The sequence below is a fragment of the Astatotilapia calliptera genome, chromosome 8 (assembly GCF_964374335.1).
Source record: "Astatotilapia calliptera chromosome 8, fAstCal68.1, whole genome shotgun sequence".
NCBI lineage: Eukaryota > Metazoa > Chordata > Actinopteri > Cichliformes > Cichlidae > Astatotilapia > Astatotilapia calliptera.
This window is the reverse complement of record NC_137429.1, coordinates 12,445,988-12,458,424: the sequence shown is the minus strand read 5'-3', so window position 1 is coordinate 12,458,424 and position 12,437 is coordinate 12,445,988. Positions and strand designations below refer to the sequence as shown.

The following is a 12,437-nucleotide window of genomic DNA, read 5'->3' as shown; positions in this document are numbered from 1 at the left end:
GAGAAGGCGGTGGAAGGAGGGGTGTTGAAAGTGAACTCCAAACAAAAGAGCAAATTCAAGAAGGGCTTTGATTGAAGAAACGCCATATAGCTTTTGAAGGCCGAGGGATCATCTCTCAGTGGTTATTTCTTTAAGGCACGAGGGCCCGATTAAACCCAATATTAAAATATGAAGGTGCTTCTAATGAAAAATCAAAGGCCCCATTTCCCCTCCCACACTACCAGTCTTTCCGTGTCTCTTTCACTCCTTCGCTCTTGTTCCATTAGTTTCTTCCTTCCATAGCCCGTGGTTGTGTAGGAGGGGACAGAAAGAAAGATGGAAAGAAAGTATGAAAAGACAAAAAAGAAGACAGCAAAGAAAATGAGGAAAGAGGGAGGGTTATAGAGATGAGGGACCTAGGTGCTGGTGGTGCAAAACAGAGACAGACAGCATTGGTTGGAGGAGTAAATCAATAGAGCAGAGCCGTCGGGGAGGCGGGCAGCCAGGGCAAGGATAGAGGAGAGGAGAGGGGAACCAGCGCAGGGGCCCGGGCTCCGATCACAACGCTGGCTTCTGGCGTGCAGTGGGGAATAAAGAGAGCCTCCCCAGGTCAGCACCAGAGAAAAAGGTGAGATTAGAGGAAAGTGGAGGAGGTATTTTCACAGAGTGAAGGTGGGAGGGGTTGGAGAGGTGAGTGCTGGAGGATGACGAGGAGGGAGAGTCTATCTATCTATGTGTGTGTGCGTGTGTTTTGTTTCGGGGGGGTGGGGGGGTGGAAATGTGCATACAGGATACCTGGCAAGCCAGGGACCAACCGGCCCATTAGCCTGTGGGCACCTACATATGGTTCACTGAACCCTCTGCTGAGAAGAGCTCCTCTCCTATCAGTCTTCCCATCTTTTTTAAAGATACCTTCACTTTTAACCCTTTCTCTGCTTTGGAAAGAGGCTCACTCCTGACCTCGATTTATGATTCATTTTTGTTTGATGTCTATTCTTGGAGTGTTATCTAAAATTGAAAAATGTAATAAAATAAAAAAAAAGAGGAAAAAAAAAAACCTAGACACAAAGGGAGAGAAGTTGGGCCTGGTGAGCATGTGCGCGTCCCTCGGTGGACACGTACACAGAAGACTATCTCCTTCAGTGCTTTGCCTTTTCTTGTAATGTGACCATTGTTGGCATTGAATAGCTGGATCATTAGCATAAGAATACAGCAGCACACATAGAGACTTAGCCAGATCATTATCTCTATATATTTATGTATACTTTGTTATTTCACTAGCCAGAACACATTCAAATGCTGATGAGGCCAGTAAGGCCCCCTTCCAAAGCCCTTCCAACATGTGCCCTCCTGAACTTCCCAATACACTTACGAGTTTCCTGGGAGTGTGCAGGTTCTGTGCTGGAATTCACAACAACGGTGCAGAAAATTTTTAAAAAGCAGTCAACTGATTGGTACAGACAAGACTTTCTTGCACCTCGTAAGCCAATTTAAAGGAAATTGTCTTATATTCAACATTAACACAAAGAAAAATGATGCTTTATTTATTTTTTAAACAAAAAAGTGCTAGAATATCCACAAAATAACATTAATTTAATGAGCTATTTGATTGTTTGCAAATGTCTTTTGTGAAATGAATAATTTCAGAATAAAAATACCAAGACAAAAACATACAAAAAAAGAAGAAAAAAAAAAGCTTAACGGAGAACAAACAAGTGCTCTATGGTGATGAGGGGAACAAAACTAAAGAGTTTAGTCTCACTGCAGGAGTAAGCTGATGCTCTAATGCTGGCCAACCTCTGGGATAATTGAAAAAAAAAAAAAACCTTAATTCATCTTCCACAATGTAATTCTGATCAAGGCCACAGCCAGATTCCACTGCAGGCTTCAAAAACACCCGAGAAAAGGCAAAATTGTTGGTCGCTGAGAGCAAAAACGGTTTCCCTTTCTTTCTGGCACACTCCCTCATTAGAAACACTTAGGATGAGAGGAAGAAACCAAGTTAATTGTGTGTGTGCATGTGTGTGCATGTTTCTGTGAAGGGGCTGTGAGCAAGGGTTAAAACATGTGTAAACATAGAAGTTTTACTCTAAAGAAACACCACTAAAGATGAAATATACAGAGTTTTCCCTCCATTTACTCCTTTCCCCAGCCTTGGCGTCTCTGAGCCTTACTTATTAAAAGCAAATGCCACTGCCTAAAATACAGAGGAAAAACACAGACCCAATGATTCATAATATATTTCATAAATACTTCATGAATCCCTTCACCATACTTAAGCCAGTCTGGCAAAAAAAGAAAACATTGTCACCTATTCTAGTACCCGCTTGTCAGCACATCACTGGGGAGTGGGTGTCACATGTCACTTCTGGTTTACACTACTGCGTGGGACAGGCTCGGTGCACGAGAACCGGGGGTAGGACAGAAAGAAGAACAGAAAGGAAAAGAAAAGTGAAGGGGAGGTGGAAAGGGGAGTAAAGAGAGGGAGGAGGGTGGAGGAGGAGCGTGGGGGTGCTATCATATCATCACCCCATGTCTTTATATTTTCCCCCTATTATCTTTGGCCCCCACTCACTCCAGTCACTCAATCACACAAGCCCTGAGGACAGTGAGGGGACCTGGGAGGGCCTTCGCTTCTTGGCAGACTCAGCCAGACAAGCGTCTGAAAGCTATACTGATCGCTGTCAGTGAGTGTGAAAGTACGGTGACTTTGGAGGGGCCAGGAGAGATAAGCGAGAAAGGAAACGATCGCGTGGAAGGATAACGGCCGAATTTGCACACTGCCAAACAAATCCTGTGCTCCAGGCATAATGCAGATACCCCATCCATACAGAAGAGAGTTCACATGAAGAGGCACAGAAGAAGCAGGGGATGATGTGTTTACAAATTACGGCCTATCTGTGTGATATTTGAGAGTCAAACCCTACGACAAATCATTTTGTTAAAGAGCACACACCTCGTTAGCAAGTAAATTTTGCTGTTGTGCCAATTTTATCCTAAACATCAGGCTTACTGGAAATTACACAGCATAATTTCAGTCTGGTTTCTTTGAGCAATGCTAAAGAAATTACTCATATAACTTAAAAATCAACTTTACATTCACAACCACCGAGAACACCCTATTAATTAATTAATCCTGAACTGGTGTCAACGCCTATATTTTGCCCAAAAGGACATTTCTAAGTTGAGACGCAGACCCATCAACATTCAACGATACTTCCATTTAGACTTAACCGGCTGTTAAATTACATTTATCAATTATCCCCTTCTTTTAATGCTTCCAACACAATTTACACATGTAAAACATACATGTTTTTTAAATAAAAAAACAAACAAAAACTAAGCAGAATTAGCAAAGTATTGCCAAAGTATTGTCTCCCGTTTTTCAATAAAAACCGAACACGGCACTTTTGGACAGCACAACTTTTTGTCCTTCTTGTGACACTGTCCTTCAACCCAGATTTGACCTACCATTGCCATTACGCCATCAAACATGTAAAAAAGTAAATAAATAAATAAAATGGTTTCAACATGAGTGACAAAAGGCTAATCCACAAATGAATCCCATCTTGGTGTCCATAAAGGGGACATGGTAAAGCCTGCAATACCACAAATCCGCAAAGGGCTTGTGCAAGACGTACTGCTCGCAACGATTTCCGAATGAAAGCCAGAATTCATAAGTAGAAGAAGAAGATCTATTTGCTTACATCCTAAATCTGCACTCAGCGCAGAGGAAATATAGGGAGAGAGGGAAAAAATCCCTGTCAATTCAGGGAACTCTTTTATGACTGGTGATGAGTGATTAGACTTTGGTGTTGTTGATGGGTTGTTAAGCAACAAACCATGAAAAGAGTCAATCTGCATTTACTCCTCTGTGTTTAATATGAACAAGTAAGCCAAGGCAACCTAATGCGATTTATAGTGTCTAACATCCAACTAATGTTGGTCTGTCATGTTGTTGCTTGCAGAAGTCACTTTAATGAGGACAAGGGGCAAAAAAAAAGAAGCCTTCAAGCGGGATTACAACAATGCTAATATATAATCGCTAGTTGTATGTTTAGCTTGGAATGTACAGTCGCCCAAAAAAAATCTCCCTTCAAAACTTAAATCTCAACATAATTACGATCAAGTTGTGCAAAAAAACTGCATTTAAGATGCCAGAGCTCTTTAAAACAAATAACTTTTTCATTAAATGACTTTGCAAACTCTTCATTCTTTGCTAAGGTTAGTAACTGTGCCAAAAGTAATGAGTTTATGACCACTCTTGTTAAAGCTGGATAGTCTCTACAATCTTCAAGTGTCCATGATCATTTATTTAGTTTTTTAAGATAATGAAAAACATGAAAATGACCCTCATATTCAAGTGTTTGACTCCGTTCCATCACTCAAAATTCACATTTCAAACACTGAACTCCAACTTAGTGCAGAAGCCAATCACACAAAGACAAAACCCTGAAAATTAAAATATAAATCCAGAAATATGTTAATTCATTGCCACTGATGAATAGTTTGTGGTTGACCATCAGATTAAGAGGACACAAAAAGTTTTAAGTTTAGGGCCAGAAAAAAAAAGTCTCATGGAAAACTTCAGATAACACTCTCAAACATGTTTTTGAGCCGCGTGTAGGAATGTCAGTAGTCATTCATTAGTAACTCAGTCTTGATCGAATTTGAGCATTAAATTATCTGTTATATCTGTGCATCCACACTTTAATTAAATCATTTCTACATCAAAAAAAGCTTAAAAGGTGCTGTACTCCAATTCATTAAAACCATTTTCAGTCATTGCCTCAACTAAAAACTACATGTCAAGTCTCAAGATATCATTATAAGGTCAGTGAAACCACTTATGAAATTGATATATGGAGTGAAAATCTTCAATACCATTAGCTTTTTCATTCTATTCACCTCAGTGCACCTAGCAGATAAACTGTTGAATTTCTCAAGGCTGACCAACTCTTTTCCAAATGCATTAATTATCTCCCTTGGCAGACACTGGGAGGCATTCCACCGAAAATACTTTTATTAAAGAAAAAGGCAATCCACACATCCTATTTGACCATGACTGAAGCTCCAAACAATACCCCAACAGATAACTGGAAATTAGTAAGGGATAGTTGAGTTCCTGTGACAGTTGGCCTCATGATTTAACATCAGGGTCCATGTTGGAATAAATGAAGCTGGGAATGAAAAGACAAATCATCACCTCAATCTTACTGAATGGGCTCCTTCTGAATTTAAGTACTGCACTTCAGACAAATAAAATTTTGACTGTATCGCATTTTTTCAAATCTTGCAATAACTAATAATTTGTACTATGCCTACATATTTTCCGACCTCATAAGACCGGGTGACGATATGCGTTTCAAAAGAAATACTGGCATGTAGATAACATGTTAGTGGGTCCTTGATGGAACATTGTGTGGCATATTATGACAAACCAAAAATAGTTTTCTATTCAAAATTCAATAAGATGAAACAAAACGCATAACACAATGGATCTCGTGCCATCAACAAAACTGCCTTGACCATTATAGGACCTCCTTTTTAATAAATGACAAAAAGATGTAAGGTCTCAACAACAAAACTTGTCAAAGCTTGAGATTTAAAGACTATTAATTAACCTTTTAACAAACAAACATTTAGACCAGTAGTGTTTATTTGGATATAATAAAAAAGAAACGATCTAAAGAGGTGAAACATATTCGGAGAACTAGTTGAGAGAAGAAATGAGAATATTGTTGTGAGTTAAAGCATGAAATGTTTAAAAAAGGCATTTCACTTTCCCAAGGACTTGGCATTTAATTTATATTCTGTTTTGTTTGCTTAAGTATTTTTCAAAGCATAATTAAGCAAAGAAAAAGAAAAGAAAATGCATAAACTTATAAGCTTATAAGCAAGAACTCAGATAGGTTTTCACCACAGGGACACCATTTTCAATCTTGCATATTAAACATAAAGCAGAGGTTAGGCATAGCAATGGTAAGAAGAATTCATCAGAGCAAGTCCAACCACATATCAGCAGGGCAAAGTAATTGGTGAATGTGCCCAATATCTTCCTGATGTTGAAGCTTACTCAAAGAAAATTCTTAGATCAACACCGCCATCTGCTGCCAGCAGGAGGTGTGCTGATAGTCCAAGTAAGCCATGCAGTGAATAATCTCTCAAAAGGGTTCAGGATTTAAAATGGGAAAAAAAAATATGAAGACACTTGTCTAAACTTCATAGCTACTGCAAAGTAATGACCAAGAGTTGTGATTTTTTTTTCTTAAAGAGATCAATACTCCTCATGAAATTTTATATTAAATAATTGAGGCAAAGCTATTCCAGTGAATTTATACCAATTACATAATGATAACAATGATATTAGGGCTGCAAGTTACAGCCACCGGTGCATCTTATTCAGCTAATTACTTACTGATGATTGGAAAAGCAGAAAAGTGTTAAAAATTACAAGGAAATTAGAAACGATTTGCTTGAAATTGATAAAGTTACTTCATTTTCAATAATACCTGAGGATTGTTTGTCATTTAACCAAATAATGATGACCTAATCTAAATAATGTCAATTTTGTTGTTAAAATGAAAAAAGAAAACTCTTCATTTTTATTGAGTCTACATAATAAATCAGAGACCTGACAATGATAAAGAACTGTTTGTCATAGTCAGGCGAAAGGAAGGAGGGGTCTCTGTACTCAAAATATATTCTGATAAGAGAAATTTATCAGGACTGACAAATGTATCTTTAAATCCTCCAGCCAATGTTGCTTTACGATGCCTCATTATACACAAGTCACACGAATCACACATTTCATGGCGTCCAGTTTCACTCACACACTTAAAGTTGTGTTTTGCGTGACGCAATCAATGCCTGCGAGTCCTCATCTTGCCCACTGGGACAGACCTAACCTGGCACTTTGAAAACAGTGGCTCTGTTTGCCCAATAGATTTCATTAAATTAAACTTAGGTTAGGCTCTCTTTCCCTGATCAAAGCCACTGCTAAGAGCCATGCCATTCTTCTCCCTCTGATTTGAGCAAGCTGACCCCATCAAATAGGATTTTCATTTCCCTTTTATTTATTTATTGTATACTTTGGCTTACTTTTTATTTTGCTTAAGCTGCTGTCTGCTTTGGCTACTACAATGTCTGTTTTGTCGTGGCTCAGCACCTGTGAGATCCCCATGGCCCCCGGTTTTATCACAATGAAGCTGTCACCCAACAAGCCAACAAAGCTACACCTCATATATATATATATATATATATATATATATATACATACACACACACCCCTTTTGGGGTGGTTGTTTGATAAGTTTTCTTTCTGGATGAAATGGCTGGGTTTCTGAGGTCAACTCCAGCCCTCTGTCTGAAAAGGAGAAGGAATGAGGTCTCAAGCTGGCACACCAGTGGTAGAATTACTTCAAACCACGGGTGAATGAGAGGATGAGAGAGCAGGTTAAGGGGGGAGACACCCGTGGGAGGCCAGTAGGGGGTAGGTTATGGGGGAGATTTGGTAGTGAGGGAGTGGAAAGGCCTTGATATCCACAGAAAGCACAACAAAGCCGGAGCTTTTTACATTAAAAAGAAAGGAGATTGCCCTTTTTTCCACTCGATGCCTTTTCGAGCCGAGTGTCATGTCCTCCCTAGGCCGGCAGGAAGTGAGAAGCTGAGCTCAGCTATAGCATTTGGCACATCTGAGACACATCTGAGGGGGCTGAAGTTCTTGCCTTCTGAACACTTGCATCAGATTTACGGGAGACGAGATATACTAGATGTAACTCTGTGAGGTGGGTGATCCTGGTTTAAATGTGCGCTGATTTCACCACGCCACACGCAGAGGTGTAAAAAAGAGAAATTACAGTCAAACAGGGAGACTCACAGTTAGAAGCTAGTCACTGCTTTTTTATTTTCCGGACACCCGGATTATCCTACGGCTACCTTCTGCTTTTTATTTCAGTACAAGCAATTACAGACACGACTTAAGTATGCAGCAATGTGCAAAAAAGAATTTAGACATCATCATACTCTCTAAGGACTGTGCACACCGGATTTTTGCATTATAAAGTGCATGGAGGAATGCCATGTTTTGCCAGGGTGAAGAAACAATTTTCGTCGCCAGCACATGCTCGTAAGACAGGGAAAAAAGGCTAGAAATGAAAATTAGCACCAATATCGGCCACAGCAGGTGTTAACTGCTTGATGATTAAGCATGGTAAGAGTGGGGAGAAGAAAAGTTAAAGATTAATCGTCAGCCAATTAAATGCCTATGGCGAGAAAAGCAAGCTGTTTTGGCACAGAGATCTCTTCTATGATCTCAGTTAGCACATCTCAGTGGCATGTTCACAGATCACTAGCACATATTATTTGAATCTAAATGCGGTGTTTGTGCATGTTTACTTGTTTGGAGCGGTGAGGTGGGGGAATATAAAAAGTATTTTGTGGTTAATGATGATTAGATACCAAACAAACATTTAAGAAAAATAATGAGTGTTGGTGAAAAGCATGGACTGTAGTAGTCATCTGAGGTATAGATGGGCAGTATATCATAAATAAATATGTAGTTTTTCATATGTGCATAAGTCTATTTTGAGTTTCCCAACTGCTACTTTTATTTTGACATTTTGTATCAAATCAAAATTACTCAACACTTGGAATTCTGATTATATTGGCTATGCATTGTGCATTTTTGTGATGATCATTGCACTGCTTCCCGTTACTTCCTGAAAACCTTCCCATTAAACTTGAGCTATCCAAATATCCTCCAATAAATCCTCTACAAGTGAAGAAAAAGTTCAGATTTGTGTGGAAAAGTACACACTTTATTCATTTCAAGGTTTGGAGAAAAGTTTGTTCGTTATTTTGGCCAACCTCTAAACTTAACACATTAAGGAGAAGCCTTTGCTGAATTTCCTCAACAGGACTTCAACAATTCAGTATATATTTTTCCAACTCATTCTGAGGCTGTGGATTTAAATCACATAAAACTTGATTCGTGGAGGGACACGTGCTCTCAAGCTCAAGGTCAACGGCTCTTACACTACGGGTTTATTATCATGTTATGAGCACCAGCAAAACAAAACTGACAACAGAAAACAACAACAACCACAGAAAAAAAGATATAGTTAAAGATACGTTACCACTACGATTTTTCTTAACATTATAATGCCAACAATCAATTTAAAATGCTTTCACAAGGATCAATTTAAAGATATAATAATTAAAATAAGAGGTTAAAAAAAGTTTTGGATTCAATTGCACTGGATAATTGCGTATTTCTGAGTATTATTGATTACGTGAAGTACCTTGGGCAATATTGGTAGCTCAAAATGTAGACTAAAAGCAAGTGACCCAAAAGACCAGACTGTTCATTAAGCTTTGATAAATCAAGCCAAGACATACAGTGATTTATGAATTACTAAACAAGGCCAGATTCTGCAGCAACAACACAAACACACACAACCCATTCTCGATAGGCATTGCTTGAAAGTTCAGATATGAACTCCGAATTAACCTCTGTGGATGCACCGCTGAGCTTCAGTGCAAGTCTGTTTGTGAGTGCAGGAATTACTGCGAGAGTGAGAGTTACACGCAAACAGTCCGCAGTTTTTGGTGTTTTTCTAACAGTAAAGATAAATAAATAATGATGCAAATTTCATGAGAAAAGAAGTGTTTTTCGAGGATTAATGTTTAATTATTTGGTTAATTTACAGCTATTGCAGAGCGATGGAAGTATGTGAAGCCTTGAAATGTCATGAAAGGGATTTATGCACGTGCCACAAATTCTGCTGATTACTTACAAAAACGATGTGTCTGAACAAAGGCGGTGATGGAACAAAGTGTTACTACATCCTCTGAAGAATTATTAGCAGAATATGGTCATGCACAAAACGGTACTGTATTTCGCTATTGGACATGTGACAAAAAAACTAAACAAAACAAAAAAAACGAAGGCAGATCGATTGGTCAGGGGTTCATCTTTTTGGTAAGATAATGACACAAAACACTGGAACAACAGAACTGCACGCACGGTGGCCTTGAAAAGATGGAAAACCATCACAGTCTCTGGACTTCATCCAGCTCGTCTGAGTGGAAGAAAAGTAACCCACAAATTCAACACGTGTGTGTCAGCAGTGACTGGTTCCAAACCAATTTTCCAAATGATATTTCTTTGAATATGCATTTATTTTATAATTTAATTTCTGAGTTTAAAAAAGCTGGGGTGTTTGTCTTATGATGAGTAGTTTATAGACGCTTATTTATTATGGAGCATCATTTACACTCTCAGTAAGAACATTACAACTATTACAACTGTTGCGTTTGCATGAGAATTAAAAAAAAACATTTCATGACATATTGAAATACTTACAAAGTCTTTCTCAAGCTTTTCCATCTCCTGTTTATAGCTCTTCAGCCTGCTGTTGTACATGGCTCTGCTTTGGATGGGGATCTCTCGCACCTCCAGGTCCATCTGCTCCAGCTAAAACCCACAATTCATCCAATTCATTTAAAGTCAAACATTCCTAACAGAAATTTTAAGAGTCATTTCAAAATCGAAAGAAATACTTGGAATATAAAACACTGCCAGAGTGACAGATTTAGAGCTCATTATAATACAGATTTACATTAAAATATTAAAAAGTACAAAATAGACTGTATATGCACATTTTTACATTTAAAAGTTTTGTTTTTTTTATGATCATATTTCCTGCACAAGCTTTCTGAAAAAAAATTTTAAGGGCAAGTTTTACAGTTGTGTGCTCCCTTTGAACACTTTTGAACAGATTCAACTTCAGCAGCATTAACTTTAATATCCTCCAGTGCCGATTGTAAAATCAAACGCCTTCTGCTGGTGTCACTCAGTTGTGATAAAAGTTACAACAGAGGAAGTATGTTCTGTAAGTACACAATCAAATACGAGGGCTTCTTCATTGCCATGACACGCATGGGCCCAACAATGTCTGAGTGAATGAAGCAAAAGTACATCTGATGCATGGGTAGACAGGTCTCTCTGTGGCAGATTTGGAGGAAACTCATCACTATGGCATAACAAGACAACCGCAACAACAATTTGTTTCTGTCAGGTGACTTTGCTCATGTTTAAACAGCAACATGAAGACACCCACCCAAGATAATGGCTTGAAATGTGTCATAGGGGTGTCACTTAAAAGCAGATTATGGGAAAGTAATCATATGAGGAGGAAGCCTCCTTTCCGCCATGTGAAGTATGTGTGCATGTGTGTTATGTCTACATGTCATGTCACCACCAGGATAATACAGGTGCTGTTGTCTGGTGCCAGTGAAAATTGTCCCCTCCCTCTTTCCACAAATTCATTATTTAGGAAATGGGAAGAGGAGAAAATTACTGATCAAAGACATACCAACTCTCTGACTTCTTCAAGCTGTTTGTCGACATTTAGAACCAGCTGTGTCTTCTCCTCTGAAAGAGAAAAAAAACCCAGCAACATATTGATCAGCCGACGGAGGAACAGCGCTTCATGACAACAGCCTAACTCCCCCGCAACGGGGGAAGAGAGGGGGAGAGAGAAAGAAAGAGACTGGGAGAAAACAACACACGAGGACACATTTGAAGATATATTTACACATTCTCTCCACACGACGAGCCAACATTTGATGTCTCTTAGTTATTGGCGTCTATGAGGCCTTTGTTGGTTTCTGTTGAGGAGCAGCGAGACACCTCATGCCAACTCAAAGGGAAGGGAGGTGTCAGCTTTGCTCACTTGCCAGAAGTATGAGTCCCACTCAGAATGACTAACGCACTGTTCTACACCTCACCCCATGGCTGCTCTACCACATTACCCATTGAAACTCATTAGGACTTAAGAGTTCCAGAGCAGCGTGCAAACTACAGCGCTTCCAACAGTTATTTAAGGCAACGGCATTATCACTTTCCCTACATCTACATGAACTAGTCTTTGTCCTGAAATTAGATCCTGGCCAAAGATTTTGTTAGTTCATGGTATGCGGTATGGTGTTTACTAATCAAGCATATTTATGTTAACTTAAAACAAGAAAAAAAAAAAAGAAAAGACCATTGCCCAAGGCTTTGACATAAAGTATAAGCAACTTACACATATAGTTTAATAATAATAAAGAAAACAAAAAAATGAAGTTAGGAAATATAGGAAATTCTCTTATGCATAAATACCATTAATAACATAAAAAATATAAAAGAGGGTAAAGAAAATAACATTTAATGTCATCTTAACATGCAGCCTTTACTTTAGAAACTTTGGTTTAAGAGATTTATGTGCATGTTACTTTATCACACATCCACCATATGTCATTGTTGCACACCCCTGTGGTAACAGCACTCCCCAGCACCAGCAGCCTCCCTTAAGTGGAACAATGCACCCACCACACAACAGTTCGAGGAAAAAGACAAAGCGATCAATGTAATGCAAAAGCGAAGCCAAACTAATGTTAGAACCATCCCAGAC

The 12,437-nt window shown here is 38.8% G+C and overlaps 1 protein-coding gene across 4 annotated transcripts in view; it reads right to left on the bottom strand.

Annotated features, from left to right (window-relative positions):
- The window catches only part of vti1a (vesicle transport through interaction with t-SNAREs 1A), a 114,420-nt gene that overhangs the window by 95,745 nt on the left and 6,238 nt on the right, over window positions 1-12,437 (bottom strand). For all 4 annotated transcript variants that reach the window (XM_026178588.2, XM_026178590.2, XM_026178586.2 and 1 more), the window contains exons 2-3: window positions 11,358-11,416; window positions 10,346-10,456 (exon numbers count right to left, since the gene is read on the bottom strand). In XM_026178588.2, coding sequence (XP_026034373.1) covers window positions 10,346-10,456; window positions 11,358-11,416 — 170 coding nt within the window. The remainder of the gene's footprint in view (window positions 1-10,345; window positions 10,457-11,357; window positions 11,417-12,437) is intronic.